General features: G+C 44.4%; 1 protein-coding gene across 1 annotated transcript; it reads right to left on the bottom strand.

Annotated features, from left to right (window-relative positions):
- On the bottom strand, positions 1-18,635 carry LOC306947211 (prosaposin; the record flags this gene model as incomplete). Its single annotated transcript, XM_079536468.1, has 14 exons — positions 1-36; positions 1,003-1,110; positions 1,690-1,770; positions 3,468-3,619; positions 3,768-3,954; positions 4,159-4,254; positions 4,953-5,066; positions 7,241-7,306; positions 7,852-7,995; positions 8,884-9,078; positions 9,328-9,453; positions 10,137-10,211; positions 11,379-11,512; positions 18,593-18,635. 14 exons carry the CDS (start codon positions 18,633-18,635, stop codon positions 1-3), a joined length of 1,557 nt encoding a protein of 518 aa, XP_079392594.1.
- Between the last annotated feature and the right edge of the window lie 803 nt (positions 18,636-19,438).

The following is a 19,438-nucleotide window of genomic DNA, read 5'->3' as shown; positions in this document are numbered from 1 at the left end:
CTAGTTCCACACGTGACGTCTGCAGTGATCAACAGCCTGCAGGGAAAAAAAATGGTATATGTGAGTGGAAAAAAGCCTGTTAGAGGACAAGTGGGTACGTACTTACACAATTAACACCTTACTCTGAACTAAGATTTTGGAACAAAAAACATTTCTTAAAATAAGTGGTTCCATAGAGGACTACAATAAACTGTATTTTTAACCCCCAGTCAGAAACAACGATCCTCAGTCTTTAAGGCCTGGCAGGGAAAGCATCAATCCACAACAGAAAGCCAACTTTTAGAGCCTGAACACAGGTTGTGACAAGGCTTTATGGCTCTTGGAACACAGAAAATACAAAGCTCATACTGCAGCTTACTATGCATTCCTATTCATTCTCCTATGAAAAAACGTAGAGGGAATTGGGCTTGTTTAGCCTGGAGTAGAAAAGGCTCCAGGGACACTTCACTGTGGCCTTCCAATATTCGAAGAGAGCTTATAAACAGGAGGAGGTATGTCTGTTTGTGAGGGTGTATAGTGATAGGACAAGGGAGAATGGTTTTAAACTGAGACAGGAGAGGTTTAGGTTAGGTATTAGGAGGAAGTTTTTCCCCCACTCAGAGGGTGGTGACACATTGGAACAGGTTGCCCAAGGAGGTTGTGGATGCCCCATCCCTGGAGGCATTCAAGGCCAGGCTGGATATGCCTCTGGACAGCCTGGTCTGGTGGTTGGTGACCCTGCACGTGACAGGGGGGTTGAAACTGGATGATCATTGCAGTCCTTCTCAACCCAGGCCATGGGTTGAAAATCCATGACTCTGATTCCAAAATGCTTGCACAGTAATAAATAGGAAGGAATAAGGGAGGAACAGCGTGCTTTGAGAAAACTAAGGGCTATGGAAGAACCTCTAATGAAACTCAGCACCTACCTAAGAATTCACCCACTTAGTGTGCTACAGAAGCTGGCAAATTCGTCTTTGAAAACCTCCTTAAAAACAATTGGAAATTCAAGGTTTTACGTACGTTGCACTGAGCAGCAGTCTCCATGTTTTTACACCAGTAACCTGGACCCCAAACACAAGCATCATCCCCTAGGAGAGGCTTTTTAGCTGCTCCACAGACTCCTAATTTCTGTGAAAAGAACAGCAGTAGTCAGTATGAATCAGCACCAAAACATTTAGACTCCAGCCTTATGTCTGAGCTTTTACCTAACCAAGTGCAGGAGCCCAAAGGCAATGCTGAGGCAGCTTCAGGAGCAAACACAGCACTGTCCTCAGCTGACAATTGCAGTCATGGTTGCAGCTGAATCAGTAGACTCAAAGCAGCAATGTAACACTAGGAAAAATTAAGTTACTACAACTTTTTCATATTAAGTATTGTGAAACAGCTTCTAGAAAGGGATCATTCTCAACAAATGTCATTTAACTTCCTCTCATCCCATTCAGGACACACCATGCTTGTTACTGAACCTGAACAGTGGATAACCACTGGCAGTTCTTTTCTTCTGTCCTTCTTTACACAAGGCTGGCAGTCAAACAGCTGTCCATTCATTAAGCCCAAGGCCTTGCACAAGTGAATTTGCTCAAAGCATTCAGCACACTAATTTTTATTCCAACAGAGTTTCTGCTTGCTACACGCTGAAAAGCATAGAGAAGAGTAGGCAGGACTGTATCAGAGCCCATCCTGAATAGAACTAAACACGATACTCACAGTGCAAACAAAAGTGGGATCCATCATCTCTGCCAAGAGTTGCACAACCACAGGTTCATACTGTTCCACAAACTGAACACACTGTAACAAAGCACAGGTTGAGAGATTTTCCCGTTAAGGCCTTAAAAAGATCACAGTAATATAGAGTCTTTAGCAAGCCGACCCATAATCTATTTCTCCAACCACTCCAATAACACACTCTAAACCAATAAGCTAGAGACTCAAGCTCCGCAGATCAGAAGATTCAGCATGGCATTCACCCCAAAACAAAATAATTTTTGGTTAGTTCATACCTGCCTGTAGACACAATTGAGTATGGAAAAGGGCTGCGATGAGAAAGTAGTCAAAAAAGCAACACACGCTTTGATGTGCAATGCTCAGTCTCTGATCATGGAGCTTACCAACGTCTCGGGGAAAGCACGCTCAAGCTGAAGACAAACATCCTGAACAGGATCACAGCAATGCACTAATGATGGCTCTTAAGCTTCTTTAACCCAAGCAGTAACCATCCACTCTGGCAACTGCAGAAGTGCTTCCCATCACTAGCAGTCAGCCCTCTAGTGGAGAGGCCAACTCTGAAGCACAGACACACTGGCAGTCTCAGCAGAGACTAACGGCACCAATTAATAAGCCAACCACAGCTATTAAACAGCCTCACAGCAGTTAGCAGGAACAGCTATTTCATGGCTACTTCAATCCTGCATATAATATGCCTGCTAAACTTATAAGCAGTTGACACTCAGCAGCCACCTAGTAACATTTCCAGGTAAACCTTGACAGCAACAGTGTAACAGCCACTGCCTTTTACTATCTCACTGGAATTACACCAGCTAACATCCAGTTACTTTGTTAATCCCCCTAACAGGATCCTTGTTGAGATAGGAAGGGAAAAAACCCTTCAGCTGCCTCCACCCACTGTTCTCAGAGGATTTCCAGGCAGACCTTTATTGACTACAAATTAGTACAGCAGCCAGCCAGTCAAGACCTTGGAAGTCTCCATCCATTCAGACTGCCAACCCCTCTAAGGATATGGAATGTGAAAAACTAGTCTGCCCACACCAAGTCCTTCCAGTCTCTGCAGAAAGAGATTACTCCAACTCTGACACAAGTCACACTGATCATATTCTTATAAGAAACACCCTGAGGTACTACTACACTCCAGCTTTCCCACGTTCTCTGCTTCATTCTTCTGTTCATCTTTACCTTGCACTGATCGGAAGGCAGGCTGTCCACACAGCCAGGACTGCCCAAATCAGGCCTGCTGCCTTCATACCCCCCCCCCCCCACGGATTGGCTCTGCGACTTCTTCCCGCTACCTGCTTGCTGCCCAAGGCCGGCCACACTGCTGCTGCTCTCCTCCCCTGCTGCTTTTGCCTCACACCTTTGAAACGCTGTGCAGTGGGACCGCTGCTGGATCCTGGTGGTGACCATCCCCACTTTACGCGATTCTCACATCTTTCCTATCTTTTCTATCGCCTTCTTTCCCTTCCCCATCTCCCTGATTAGGATTTATAATCTGGTCAGACCAACATTTGATTTGTTGTTTCTTAATCTCACACCGGGTATACAGATATTAAAAGAACCTCATCTCCCTCCTACAAATTGGAGTGAGACAATGTCAGAGCTTGCTCTGCCTTTGTGCTGGGTAGAGAAGGAAAAATCCTAAGGATTGGGTGGCTGAACCAAATCAGTTCCAGCTGCATGTGCTGACATTTCATTTTCAGCCTTGGACTGTGCACAGAATTGCTTTTTAGCCTGCCCCTATGCAGATGCTTTACCTGATCACTGACAGACTCTGGCAGGAAGTGACAGACTTTTTCCAGTAAAGCCTCAATCTCAGTTGTTGTGGCATTCTTCTCGAGTTCTTTGTCTGCATAAGCTACTACCATCTTGCAGATATCACAGAAGCCACCTGCGGGTTTCACCACAACTGAGAAAGAAAAAAAACCACTTAGGTAGTTCCCCCAACAGAAGAAAGGAGGCAGCACTAAGCAAAGGATGATAGCACGAATCCACAGAGGATATAATCACAGGTTAACTAGCTCATACTGCAACAATACTAAGTCCTCTTTACCAACCTGGCTGCTGCGGAAGCTTGTTGGCTGCACAGCATTTCAGCATAACACACACAGCCTCAGGATTTGTCGCTTCCAGGAGCATGTCAATCAAAGCCTGGCCATAGACCTCTATGAAGTCCTTACACTGATCTTTGACACTTGCTGGGAGCAGGTAGCAGACGACCTCCATTTCATGCACAATCTCCTCCTGGAGGACAAGGAAGCACGAGTAGCAAATAACAGACACAAACGTCCATCTGTTCAAACGTATTTGCTTCCTCTGTCCTAGCAAAGGAGGAGAAAACTCTTGCTCTCATGAAGCTGAGCTTTCTTTCCCCCTCTAAACCAGTAACAATACAGGCCCATTTTAGCCAAAGCCTTGGCAGGGGTACCATTTTCATCACTTACACACCTCTGTCTTGTTGCTCTCCAACAGGCCAGTCACTTCTTTCACCATCGTCTCACAGATTTCACACACAGAAAAAGTCTTCTCTTGAACTGCAGCTTTCTGAGAATATAAACATTCATACAAAACAATAAATCAACACCAGACCACATTTGACAGTACAATTCATAAAAGATCAGTCCAACAGCACTTACATTCAGGACTGGCATACTGAGTCCTTTACCTAGCTAGCCAGTTTGAGCTAGATTCAAGAGGTCTTGCACAGCCCCAAAACCTCAAAGGTCTTTATAAAATGCTTTTTTGTATGAAAACTTATTTTGTATGATTATTTAAGACCACAGTTCTCAGGTTGCATGAGGCAGAGCATTAAATCTAACAAAAATAAGCACTGCCATGGTGACTGGAGTCAAGGGAAACAAAAAGTATTTCTTAAAACACATTAACAGAACAAAATTTACTAGAATTGAAAGCATCCTCCTGTTTGGGACTTAAAAAAAAAAAAAACACAGAGGGACTTGAGGGAAATTATTTGGAGACTGTTTATCAGAAGTTAGCTGTATGCAAAAGAGACTGTAAAAAAAACTTATCTCATTGCTTAACTTAAAGGCTGTGGAAAGATAATAAATGCATCGGCTCCCTTCTACTTTACAGACCATCCTCAAAAACACAGCCCAGGATTTTATATGCAGGGAGACTTGGATTACAGAGCACATACAAGCATTTACTTTGTTTCACCTTGTTCATTACAGTAAAGCAAAAAAGGGTAGCAAAGCTTTTGAGTACAAAGTCATCCATCTTACCTCCACAGTTTCCATTTTCACTTCATGAACCACTTGAGCTGGCACCAGAGTCTGAAGGGGAACAGATTTCACAGAAGGACAGAATCCAACCATGGCACAAATGTCCTTTGGTTGCTGGAAAGAGAGTTGTAGTAACTTTTAAAAGTCTAGAAGATGCACCCCTTTCTATGGAGCCTGTGGGAGCGCCAAGAGAACACAAGACACACCTTTATTAAAAGGCTCCAACACAACTACTGGTTTCAGGACTACTTAAGTATTGCCAAAGCATCTGGTATGGTTACAGGCAGAACAGCTACCAAACCAAATTTAGCAGCTCCCTTAAAAGAAGAGGAGGTTAGGCCACATCCACTTAAAAACCCATTTACCAAGAGCTAATATGCTATATGCAAGCCCTTCAAAGGAGTTGACTTAAGATGTACCAACACCAAAACAGGTCACCACCACCACCCCCTTAGATCTGCATCCATAAGCTGCTCCCCTGAAAGCCGCAAGTTGTTACAGAAAAGGTTCATTTTGCTGACAAGTTCACCCAAGAACTGGAAGAAATGCTCTGAAGAAAGGATTCCTCCTCTTTCACAAACTACCTTCTTTAAAGCATCCAGTACCATCACATTTTGAAAACAGAAACACATTCCTGTATTATTGAACATTATAAGCCTATAATGAACAGAAGTTAACCATGTTAAAAACTAAGCCTAACCCTACCCCTTTTTTTTTTTTTTAAGTATATGCAAATCTACATTCAAAGCGTTCTTCTCACAGCCATAAGAGCACAAGACAAAGCCATTAAAAAGGCTTTCTAGTGTCTCAGATGTCAAAGACATTACTAAATCCAGAAACAGATCCCGAACATGAGGCAAATACACTGCTGTAAGGAGGTCATACTGTACCTACACAAGGTGAGAAAGGCTTTTCAGAGAATCATGCAAAACTTGAGTTTCCCCTCCCCCTGATTCTATTTAAGATTTTTTAAAAGTTACCTTTAGTCCTACAGATAACTAGAAGGTCATACCCACCCAATTAGCCAAGTCATCAAGCTTATTACAGCAGAGGCTTACTCAACATCACGCCATAACCTCATGCACAGGCAAAAGCAGTATCTCAGACTTACAGTGATGCTTCAGGCTACTCCAGACAGTACCTTTAAGTCAAGCCCTTTGATTCATGCGTCGTTATAAGCATTTCCTTAACATTAATGTTAAAACAACATCCACACGCACAGTGTTCTCTCTCAAAGAGATGACAGACACAAGGTCTCCCAGGAGCAGTTAAATTGAAAGCCCAAACAGCTCTAAGAAGCAGAAGCCTAAAGGCCTCCTGCACCTTTCCCTTCGATTTGTGTATTCGGAGCATCTAATATGATAGGTCACAAAGAGAACACAAAGGTGACCCAAAGATAGCCAAACTCAAGCCCTTTTGAGCCCAAACATTACACCAGAAGCTAACAAGAGCCGCTGGCTCGCTCTTCCCACTTCTATCTCATATGAAAGCGAGCACATCATCTGCTCTACCAGCCAAAGCATAACCAAGTTGATATCTTGGTACTACAGACTGGTATGCAGAGCTGGAAGACAGACCAATCAATTGGCGAAAGACTGAAGTCTTTCCCTGCTGTCATCACATAAGCATCCCTTGTATCTGTCAAAACTGAGTGCACTCACACCACGTACACAGCTAATAGAGCAAGAAGTGAACTACCAGCCCTTTAAGAGTAGCAAGTGAACTACAAGCAGGCTACCACCACAGGCAAGTTATTCACCTACCTGATCTTTCTGTTGACAAAGAAAATGGGAGACAGAAGAAGATAGGAGAAATTAAAGATAACAGTTAAGAAAAAAAATTGTCAAGCATTTAAACTGCATACTCTTTCCACAAAGAAAATGGAGGGTGACAGTGCACAACCCCCAAGATACACTTATCTCCAGCACTTACTTGAATCAATTTTGCAACGCTAACTGTGACAGAGACCATTATTTGTATACAGTATTTGAGGGGAAAAGTGGTGTAAGTACAGGACTGAGATAGTCATGCATAATGTACATAAAGCATCTTCCTCTGTATCTCTGGTGTGCCTTTTGCACTACTGAAGCAGTTGCGGAAGAAGAGGAAAGGGCTGAAGCAAACTGGGAGTGAGGTTATTATCCAATCAAATGCCAAATTCCAAGTGTTACTACCAACACTTACAGAGCAGACTCTACCCATCTCTACTACAAAAAGCATTTCCTGTTTCCAAATAAGCTAGCTACACATAGCAGAAAAGTGAACTGAGATCAAATATCACATTTTACCCATCTTACCATGTGCATCATCATCTGGATGGCCAAGTCAGAATATTCAGAGATATAGCTCTTGCACTGCAGGAAGTGAGAAAAGAAAGCCTTGCTGTCATTCTCAGGGCACTTAAGCTGCAGGGCTAACTTAAAATTTTCTAATACTTCCTAAAGCATTAATTTACCTGCTCTACTTAATACCTTCACTGTTATCTTTCACAGCTTGTCCCAAGCATAAGATGGCATTTCAGGTTACGCAATCATTGCCCACATACCTGCTTATCTAATGAGTCCTTCCATGCCTCCCAGGGAAAAAGCACCTCTCTGTATTTCTCTGACCCCATTACGCTTACAGATGATTTTTATGAAACGCATCTTTAAAGCCTCTCAGTCATCTTGAGCCTCTTTCTGTCCCCTCCACTCCCATTAACCCCCCCCCCCCCCACCACTACTTACTGGACCAAAAAGCTGATATTTCAATGTTAAGCCACTGTTATACAGCATAACATGCACCAAATGTCACACATGCTCCTTGGTTATATTACAGAATAACCGAGGAGGCTAAGGCACCGGTCGAATGTTTTATGTTTACATTCAGAAACAATTTTTTAAACAGAAGGATAACTTACCATATCAGACATTCCAGGTCCAAGGCGGTCACATTCCTCCTTGGCATGAGCAACTAAGGACTTCACAAAAGTTGCATTTGTCCTCACAGCCTCCTGAACATCAGTAACCAGCCGAATGCAGTCCTGGCATACATCCTCAGTTCCCTGGACCAAGAGTGAAAAGAAGTTGACACATCCTCACATAGCCATTGAATCTTCTCAAGTGTGGTACTAAGCTTTAATAGTTATTTTAAGCTATATATAAACCTTAATTAATACCATACAGAATACTTAAAAGCCCAACCTCACATGAAAAGACACATTCCTGTCGGTATGTACACCAGCCACTAGATGGAGATTAGGTACACACAGCTCTGAAACTCGATATAACAGCTAAGATATCCAATCACCAGAACCTCTTGGTTTTGTTACTAGATGACAGGGGGAAGTTTTCTAAATTTGGCATAGATCTCCCTCCTCCACCCACAAGAGCAGGTTTTACATCCACCCAGCTGTTCAGTGCCCCTATCTAAGTTCATTATCAGACAGCCTCTACTCCCAAGTTCATAATCTCATCTACAACCCTCTGTCAGCTATTCATTCTCTTCTGATCCAGTCTGTCACCTCCAGATTCAGAGACAAACACTTTCTCTGAAGGGCACAGCCAGGAGACTAATCAGAACGTGGGGGAATCTCTCTTCTTCCTTTGAACACTTTCTTGGAAGAAACGATTTCAAGTAAGACCTGTCTGACTACTATGGTCCTGGATAGGAAAAGTCCAGCACAAGACTTAATTGCTTAGACTGCAGTTATTAATCCAAGCCAATACAGATGGTCCATAGTGGCTGCAGCTATTAGCTTACTCAGCTTTAAATCCACAAGGAAGAAAAGATAGCTGTACAGGTATATGCAGAAGCACAAAATTCACTAGGAGACTTCACTCAGGTGAAGAACATCTATGCCCAGGATGAAAATCCCTTACCAAGAATCACCAATGAATTCTTACACAAACAGACACTTTTCCTTCACAGTGTAGTAGCACTGAACCCTTACCTTAGACTTCTGCTTGGGTTTGTCTTGAGGGTAAAGGAGAAGAGGCACATTAGCCATGAATGGAGATGTCAGTTCAGAGAAGTCCAGCTCTGGTATCTTATTGGACTGAAGCTGCTTCTGAAGTTTCATTGCTGCAAGATGCTTCTGAAGGGACTGGCACAGTGAGAGGGCACTACACACAACTTCAGGTTTATCCTGGGGGAGATAAGATAGATACATAAAGCACTGGAATGACTGCACTGTTACATGATGTTCAGAGTAGACAGCTGTTCTGCTGAAGCAGGAAAACAGTTCCCAGTAAGGAAGTTGTCTTCAATGTAAAGAAGTGCAACACAAGTAACCCATACAGAACCAAAGGACCATATGCATCATCCTGTATGGAAAACTCAAACATGAACAACAGCAGTTTTCAATTCAAACAGTTACAGACTGTTGTTTACTTACAAATTCTTCTTTGATCATGTCCATGATAACTGGTAGGTAGGAGTCCACAATTTCTTTGCACTCAGAGGCCAGGCCTTGGTCAGGAAGAAACTCGCATGTCTTTTCCAAGTAAGAGCGAATCTCATCCTAATAAAAGATAAGGCAAGCCATAGATTAGCTAAACCTACATATCAAAAGCTCTTTCCACTCCCAAAATGCATTTTATGAGGCCTAAAGACGGCCCTTGGACTCAGGTAGATCTAGGCAGCCAGCAAGCCAAATTAGAATAAGATTTTACATTACAGCTTTTTGCCCAGTCTTGGACCTTCAATGAAACTCTACCAAAGAGAAAACATGAAATACATCCTACAAGGCCCATACAACATGCCCTTATTACCACAAGCCATTTACACTAAATAGGAAGTGAAATTACAAGCTAGCACGACAGTGATCTTTTCCTCACTAAGTTCTCTGAGTTCATGAAAGCTAAAGGGAAGCAGTCACATAGCCAAAATAAAGCCCACTTTACTTGCTTTCCTCATCCACTTCTACATTATCACACCCTTCAAGATTAATGGCCCACTAACACGAGAACAATTCTATCTATAGACAATCAGGGATGTGTTAGGGAAGGCTCTAGGATTTGCTAATCTCTAAACCAGAAAAAATGGTTTAAAAGCCATATTCTGTGTAATCCATCCCCTTTCAACACTTGCTATTCATATTGGGAAAAATTCTTGCAGAATATTCTTATACCTCTTCACCTTGAGACTTTATTATGACAAAGAAATGAACAAGTGCCTTGGAGCAAGGAGAAGAGCTCAGCTTACCTCTGTGCCATTGTCCTTCAAAACCTTGCCAACCACCGTTACAAGTTCCTTGCATAAATCACAGGGGATGCTGTTCTAGGGAGAGAAAAATAAGAGTTAACTGGAGACAGAATTAAGTGCCTGTAAATGCAGTTTGCAAATAAGAATGCAAAGAATGAGCACCACATCCATATTTTAAATTAAAGAAGAGGTATTGGCTGGAACTAAGGTGGAAGCAGAGACACTTCAAAACAGAGCAAGGCCATTCTGAGCATGTCCAACACCAGTTTCTTCAGTTCTGAAGAAGCAGGTTTGTCATCACTATTACCTCACCCAGCCCCAGCACATTTGAAAGGTAAAGTATGTTGACCTGAGGTGTCATCTCCTGAACCTGTTTTACCTTTCTATTTGAAAAGTCTGAATTTCCAAAGATCAGGGACAAATATAGTAATTTTTAATCAGATTCACATTAATTATTTTGTGTCAAGTAAACTTGGAACAGAGTAGAGAATACAAACTTGCAGTCAAAGGATAGAGCAAAACACAAAAGCATAAGAAATTACTTAAGTTCACACATACTAGAAGCATAGGAACTTTTAAGGCAGGTTCATTCATTTTAATTACACTTAACCATTCTAACATTCCTCCTTTCCTTACTTTTTCACAAGCTGAAACACATTTAGGCACACATGTAGGCAAAGTGGGTTGGATGTACCTATGTACAAATGGCCTTTGCCTTAGAAAGCTGTGAAACAACACCACAAGCTACAGCTGTATCCATTAAAGCAGCACTCACATTTAGCACCACTTTAAGAGCCATACCACATATAACAACTGTACACTTATTCACTGCCAGGGCTTTCCTAATTTAGCACAAGCTGTATCTTTTGTGGAACATCATACTGTGAGAAAGACCCAAGCAATCACACAGCTGTTATTTTTTAAACTAAACCTACCAGCTTGGTGTGGCTCAGAATACAAAGGGCCCTATGAATTATGAATCGCCTAAATGAAGAGGATCAAGTCTGAAACCCACTAGCTCCGTTCCACGTGCTGCACTGTGCAACAGGTCACATGAGAAGTCAGCAGACAAGTTGCGCAAGGCCACAAAATGGAAAGCAACCCTTATCTGGCACCCAAATTAACTCACAGCAACCACGGTCTGATGTAGCACTTAACCGCAATCAGACCTGAAAATCTTCAGCATATGGAAACCAGCTACCCAAACTACCCTGGGCAGGCACCTCAGCAGTTGATACTTACTACAGTAGGCTTGCTCCAGACATTCTGCTGGCAGTGCTTCACCGCTCCACACTGCGATGCTGTGCGAAGACTTTGACACCAGACTTCTGGACCCTTCACACAGTCCTTCTGCCACAAAACAGGGCTGGCCACAGCTGCCAAGAGAGAATCGTGCTTTCACAGTTGCACATTAGAATGATTTCCACTTCAGCGTAAACAGTTCAGTGCTGCACTGTGTAATTATGCCCTTTCCATTACGCCACTTCAGTTTACTAATACTTTTAAGCAGATTTCAGTCCAGTAATTTCTATTCTGAGATGTCAGGATGAGTCCCAAACACCAACAGCACAGCCAACTCTAGGAAAGCAGCTGATCTTCAGGCAGCTCCCCTAAAGACACGTAAGAAACCTGGACTAGTAGTAATAAGGCAAGATCATCAAGCTCACTTCCTAGCTAATTTTAAGTATTTTAATTGTTTACTATGCTGGTTTGCAAATGCCACTGGAGCAGACACTCAGCTTCACCCAGTTTTCTCAACCCATCTTGCCTGTAGGTCAGCTCAATCTTCCAGGCTGCAGTAACCAATGAAGAAACAGCTCCTGAAATCCCACAGCAGGCACACTCCTATGGAACCAGCCATGGTTACCCTAAAGAGCACTGCTGTCATTTTTTGTAGGGCTGTTAGAAGCCTGTTCAAACCTATCAGCTGGATAGGTGCTATTCAGGAGCCATTATTTCTACATCAGTGCTGTTTACACATCACAAAATGCTGTAAAACTACACTGACCACTAAGAAGCACAAATTAAGCTACAAAGCTTCTAGTGAGGTTATGACAAGCAAATAATCACATTTCTGCTTCTCACATCTCCGTTCTGAGCAATTAGAGGATCAGCTTCACAGCTGAGTTACCAACACATCTGCTAGGTACATAGCCAGCACACATCAAGTAGAGCCAAATACACAGTGCTTTATGGGTGACAGTCCACAGCCTTTTCAGCTGTTCCTCTCCAAAGCCTGTTTACGCTGGATTTCACAGAGGAGTGACCCATTTACTTTAAGAAGAATGTGCCTGGCGTACTTAAAACCTCTACACAAGAGCAAGAAGTTTGCCACGTTCTCCCCCCAGGAAAAGGCTAAGATTGCACATCATTTTTCAGCAAAACTGCACCCTAGGACTGCTTGTAAGACTTCTAAACTTGTAAATGTGGGTGGTCAGCCAAATGCTCACAGAGGGCCTGTTGTAACACACAGCACACTCTCCACGCACCATCCATCTGGAATCACCAGCAAGACTTTAGTTTCAAAGTCAGACTGGAAAGTCAAATAGCTGTCAGCTCTTGGCTGGAGGACAAGCAGCAAGGCCAAGGAAAGCAATTCATCCCTTTCAGATACAGGTTAGTGAACAGTGGGAAGAAGCTCTGCAAGGAAGAGTAAAGCCTGGCTAAAATCAAGCGACCTTGACTTTAAACAGAGGAACTAAGGACTTTCAACTATTTACTTGTAAAGAATTAACCTATGCCTTTTGTTCTGTACTTCAAAAGAAAATTACCCCCTTACCCCTGTTTGAAACATACTGCAAAGCTAAAAAACTAAACTGAAATACTAAACTACAAGAGTTATAAAAAGCAGTTTCTCAAACTCTCAATCTAATAGCCCGTTCAAAGCCCAAACCCAGGCAATCCCACAGCAACTCGTTCTGGTTCAATCCAGCTCTTAACCAACTTCCAATTTTTGTTTGGCTTTCTACTTTAACATGCCTATCACACTGCAGGATCCATACCAGCTCCAGGACAGAAGAAATACCACACCACCAGTATTTAAAGCCTTCCCTCCTGCAGCAAGACAGTATGCCAGCAGACCTACATGGCTCTTCCAGATTCAGAAAACAGATGGAAGTCTTTTAACACTCCCACAACTTTTGCTTTTAGCCTGTTCTCATATCTCTGAGCTAGCATTTTTCTTCCCCTCATATATTCACAACCAAAGCAAATGTTCCAGTCTGTGTGCTAGCTCCCAACAGAACAGTTCCCTTGCCTTCTCCCCCAACAGCCTCTGCACTGACACGTGATGCCTGCAGCAACCCAGGAGAAAACAAAGCACAGTCAGTTACCTCACACAACTCCTAATGCTTGCTGGATAAACTCAATGGGATTACCTTCTTAGTTATCTCTGGCATCCCTTTATTTTACACATTGTTCTTCATCTACTTGAGGTCATCCATTTTTAAATAGATGTCTCCTTTCTCCGTAGATTAGCTGCCATGCCCATCCAACCCTGCCCCCCACTTCCATGAAGTTGTTACAGGCCACTGTTTTTAGAGCACCACACAAGCTTATCTGTGAAGGCCAGAGTGTTTCAGAAATCATCCCCTTCACTGGTTCCTCCCTTTTCCAGCTGGCTTCTTCCAATTTAGAAGGCAAACGGCCACTGCGCAACTAAATTAAACAATAAGAGAAAATTGAAGGGGAAGGAGAAGGGGAGGTGAAAATGCAGCCCCCGTACCAAATTAAGGGGCTTTCACTTGTAAAAGACTTGAGCTTTCAGACCTGCAGCCAAGCTGACAGTCTGCAGGCACCCCAGGACCGTTGCAGCTTCTCCATCCCAAAGATGAGAGCTTCATACGCATGCTGCCCTCTCTGATGCTCATTCCTGACAAACAACAGAAGCTGTCTCCCAGAAACAGCGTTGCCTCAGAAACACAGCCTTAAGCCCAACAATGTACCAAGACTCTCCAAAAGCTGAAAAGCAGCAGCAATCCTTTCTTGAAGGCTCAGGTCAGTAACCTAACTCTGCTAGAATATCACTAACACAGTCCAAAAAGCAGCAGTTACTGTACCTCACATGGGGCCTGCCAAGGAGCTCACACAAAAGCCAGTTTAAGGACTGGGAAGCTACAGGGAAACTTGTACCCTGCTCCCACAAAGGTACTGCCCTACTTACTTCAGTGAGACACTTTTTCAGAGCGGCATGTGCCAACTATCGCCGCTCTCCTCAGTGCTAGTATCTGTGATGGGACAAACTAACAAAGAGGTGAGTCAAGTACAGGCAATAACCCTCTCAGACATCACTGCCTTTTCCTTTTGACAAGTTTACAGAATACTGAAGTACAGTTGAGTTCTTCACTCCTGTTAAACAAACAGGAATCCAGAAGGAAGCTTACGATGGCTGCATTACCATTCTGCAAGGGCAGCTACTGGAAAAATGGTGAGATAAATACATACTGACAATAACCTTCCCTTCCTTCAAGTATGTGTTATATTTCTTTCACTGAGAACCAGCCTGAATTACTCTGAGATGCACAGAAAAAGGTCCTAAGCAATCTTCTCCAAAGCTGCACTGAATCTACTAATGAGACTTTCGTGACTGCTCTTACAAGTTAACACGTTATATAAGCTTCTGTGCAGAGATTCTCTATGGGCCAGGCTAGAGTTCCTAGAGAGCCAGGGGATAAGCTAGGAAACTATCAGTAACTCAGCTTGAAGATTCAAGCTGCCTCCAAACCAGACTGCTAGGAGAAGTACAGCGTAAGCAGCATTTCCATGGACAAATTAACCTGCAACTGGTAAGAAAAGAGTTGAGTCATCATTTACCTTGACGCCCCAAAGTCATATGTGGAAAATAGTTCTGGGGTTCTACCAACTCTTACACCTTGCTGCCAATCTGATTTGCTCGAGTATGTTAACATGGAGATGTGCCAGGCTACCCCCCTTGGCAATGCTTAAATAAAAGAGACTTCTATAATCCAGAAATGCCTGAAGACCAAGGGAACGCACCCATCTCTCCACTGTGTGTGTGGTTGTTAACTACATTTACTCCATTTCTCTTGGGAACTGCAAGAACAAAGTGCGTTCAAGCTCAAGTCAAGTGGGATCAACCTCTCTTAGTCAAATCTTACAAAGTGTCAACAAGTCAAGGAATGACCCCAACAGGGAGTCATTGGAAGGGTTAGGTGCTCCACAGCTCTTTGGACAGTCAGTGAGTTTAAGGAACGTTTCACAAGTTGTAACCACATCCCACATTTATAACTCATGCCAAAGGTGTGCTTTGCTTCTGGATTAATGAGGCAGTCAAGTGACCACAGTACTTGAGAGAGCGTGGACAAATTTGCAGGTTGAACACGAAACATGGTTAGGTGTTATCAGTTCTATCAGTACTAAGGAACTAAGATGTTCCTTAGTATCACAGTCTTCCAGGCCAGCATCTACTGAACCAATAGCAAGCCTGAAATACCAGGAACTCCAGCAATCCACCAGAAACAAGTCTTGAGTTCAAGGCAGGATTGGGTTTTTCCTCAGGGTAGGGAGTGCCCTCCCACTTCGGTAGCTGTAAAACACCATTGTAGCTCAGGCACTCCCTTGCTTCTAGCACCAAAAAAAGCAAACATGGTAGGAGGAGCAGTTTCTGTCCATACAGGCAATCACGACAAAGTTAAAGATAACAGAGAACGCCATCAGCCAAGACAGTACAATTAGCTTTACCATTCCAATAAATTGTCAGTGTTCCTTTAAGGCTGTAGGAGATAACAGGTTGCAGAGTAAACATGCAACTTCTGCCTGAAATTTTCTTAAGACAGAAGCTAGGAAAGATACTTGGATGTTCAAGAGCATCTGGCAGTCATCAAGGGAAAGCTGTCCCAGACAGGACACCAGGATATTCTCATGAGATTATGGGAAGCAGTTTTCCCTGCAGCAGTATTTTTTTTTTTTTTTACCATATAAATACACCTGAAGTTTTTAACATACATACTTTATCTCCCTTCCTTCTGTTTTGCTCCGGGGTTCCTTGGGTTGGGAAAAAGGGGATTTCAGGCAAGTTTCCGCAGAAATTCTGTACTGAGGACTTCCCTTTCACTAGGTAAGCATAGTCACACCACCTCCTAACTACAGCTAGAACCACACCTAGCAGAGAGAAGCCAAAGTTCTTGGTCACAGGTTACCCTACAGTCCTGGCATAGGGCAGCTGAAGCCCAGAAACATCCAAGACTTCAGAAAACAGAAGGGCATCTGTAAGAAAATCTCTCTATATACAAACTTTTACAGGAGTACAAAGTCTAGAAAACAGGGAAAACAAGTGTAAACCTCTTCAGTAACATTACTGCTATCTGAAACTAAACATTGCTCTGTGACCAATACACAAGCATCCCCTCAAAAACACATGCACGCACTTCAAGGACCAGAGAAGTATCCCTTTCAGCCTGCAGCCTTAGCAGCAGATTCACTACAGACAAAGACTGCTACATGAGCAGAGCCCAACCTCCCACAGCCCCAGGTGACATCACCATCACCTGACAGAAATGCTTCCAGCTTTGCTGACAAGCTTCCATTCTGCCTTATTTTCCACTCCCTATGACGTCTCAGCTTTTAGAGACTCCCAGAACCGCTGCGTTTATAGCACTTATAGCTATAGGACATTTATAGGACTCATAGCACAAATTGAGGTCATCAGATGGACAAATTTCTGCAGAAGCACGCATTTATTTCACTTGGAGTAGCTGTGAATATGCAGAACAGCTTGTTCAGCTCCTCCAGAGGCAACCAAGAGTGCCTACTTCTATTTCTGCCTCTTCTGCAAACAGCAGGGACACTGATCATCCAAGGCCAGGTTCACACGCAAGTCACATGATTACAGCAGCACAGCCTGGTTACATGACAGCCCTCTGATACCTCGCACCCACAGCACTCCCCACCAGTCATCCCACAAAACAGGGAGAACATGTGTTTTACAACAAGGCACCTTCATCATTTGGCCGATTTCACCCACAGCACAGAGCAAAGTGCTGCTTCAATTGCCTGCTCAAACTTTTAACTTCCTACTCCCAATTTAGATTGTACCAGGTTTTACATAAACGTGAACTTAAAAGGATTTATGTACGTATTTTAAGAGAAACTAATCTCTCTCTGACAGCAATAACCAAAGAGTGTAGGAAAACATCAACCTTTACACCTAGCTTTAATTCCTGAGAGCCTCCCCAGGGAAGATGCACAGGAGCAGTCGTAAATAGGTCAACCAAAAACCCCGATGGCCTACCAGCCATGCTGTAAGCCTGCCAAGTAACTCCATTAGGATACAGCAAGGGTAGGGAGATTTTTATATGGCTAATTACCTAACTCGTTGCATAAAACTGGCCTTCTAGGTTGTCACAGCCAAGATGTCAGAAAAAAATCTTTACTGTGCTCTTGTAGGTGAGTCAATTAGCAATCATAGCAGCACTTCAATGAAAAGAGATGTGTTTATTTCTGTTAAAACAGTGACTTCCTACAGAAAAACAGGCCTAACAAGTCCTCTGCTGTGCCTACCTGCATTCACATGCCCTTAAGAAGCAGACTAGGTTAACTCTCATTGCTAAACTGGTTTCTCATTACAATTTCCCTAAATACGCTAACAGCAACCTTGGCTGAACACTTTCAAGGCTTTCCACTTTTAAAGCATGGGGAAAAACGATTGTGGTGATTCAGGAACAGCCCCACTAAAATGGGACTGGGTGGCAGGTAACCCAGCACAGAGCCAACCGGGTTAAACCATCCAGAAGATAAACAAGCAGAGTGAGACAGCAACATTGGCTTTCTTGCCCGTTTTCCACCAAATCACGCACACAAGGAAGGGCAATACTTGCTTACTGTTAGGTATAACAGCAGCACACAGTTGTGCAATCTCTCTTCGGCACGGTTTACTGCAGCCTGTCAGCACGGTACTGCTATAGCTTTTAATGAGCTGGTCAAATGCGACAAGTTAAACTCAGAAGCAAGCAGGCAGGCAGTATGTTTCAACCTACCTTAAAGGAAAACCTGCCAAAAAAAAACCAAACAAACAAAACGAGCGAATCGGGGCAGTGCTGTAACAGACCTTCACCCCGTGGATTCCCTGCAGAACCACGGATCACGCCCCTCCGCTCACGAGTGCATCACCGCCTGCCTCCAGCCAGGCACCGAACACACGCACTGACCTCCAGCCCAGCGCCGGACAGGCCGCTCCGTTCTCAGCCCCGCAACACGCTCGGCACCGGGCCCTTCCCTTTCTCGCAGGAGACCCCAGAGGGCTATTTGAAAGAGCATTAACGCTGACCTACCCCCGAAGGGATGAAGATAAGACCCCGCCGAAGGCCGCTCCCCCGGGACCCCCTCCGTGCCCGCGTCCTCCTACCCCCCACACGGCGCGGCCTGCAACCGCCCGAGTCAGCGCAAGGAGGGCCCCGGGAGGTGCTAGCCCATACACACGCCGAAGAAGAGCTGCTTACCGGCCGCCAGGAGGCTGAGGAGGGTCAGCAGTCGCCGCGCCATGGTCCTGCGCCCGCCTGCAATGCGGCGCTCGCGCCCCCGCCCCTATATCAAGGCTGCGTCTGCACACAGCGCGCATGCGCGGCACCTCCCCCTCCCCCCCGACACCTCTCCCGTGCCTCGCCCCCCGGCCCCGGCCTCCGCCGCCGCGCATGCTCTGTGCGCAGCGCCGCCTGACGGGGCGCGAAATGGCGGCGGGCCGGTGGGAGTTGGGTGCGCGTACCCAGGGCCGGGAGGGAGGTGCGGGCACTCACTGTTCTCACAGGGCCCGTTAGCCGCCTTCTCCCTCTCCGCTCAACACACAGCCCAAATAACATTAAGTCACGACCAGCAGAACCTATGTTGACTTGATCACAAAATCATAGGAACGACCTACAAGATAGCTAGTCCAACCGTCCTCCCATCACCACTGCTACCCACTGCTACCACAAGCACTAACCCGTATCTCGCAGCTCCTCATCCAGGCGCCTCTTGAACACTGCCAGGGACGGCAACTCCACCACCTCCCTGGGCAGCCATTCCAGTGCCTGACCTCTGAGAGAAAAACTTCTTCCTTATGTCTAACCTAAACCTCCTCTGGTACAACTTGTGGCCATTTCCTCACGTCCTATTTGTTTCCTGGGAGAAGAAGCCAAAACCCTCTTCATCACAATCTCCCATGCTTTGGAGCCTTATTTCTTGCACTTACCGGGCAACTGGAGGAGCAGGCACTGCAGTGAAACTGCCTTCCACAAAGCCTGACCACCAGCCAGGACTGTGCGGGTCCTTCACACAGTTCTGGCCCTTTTTCTGCCTCCCTTCCTGAA

This window comes from Tetrao urogallus (genome assembly GCF_951394365.1).
Source record: "Tetrao urogallus genome assembly, chromosome: 5".
In the NCBI taxonomy this organism is placed as follows: Eukaryota; Metazoa; Chordata; class Aves; order Galliformes; family Phasianidae; genus Tetrao; species Tetrao urogallus.
Note: the sequence above shows the minus strand (reverse complement) of the source record. Positions and strands in the feature narration are given on the sequence as shown.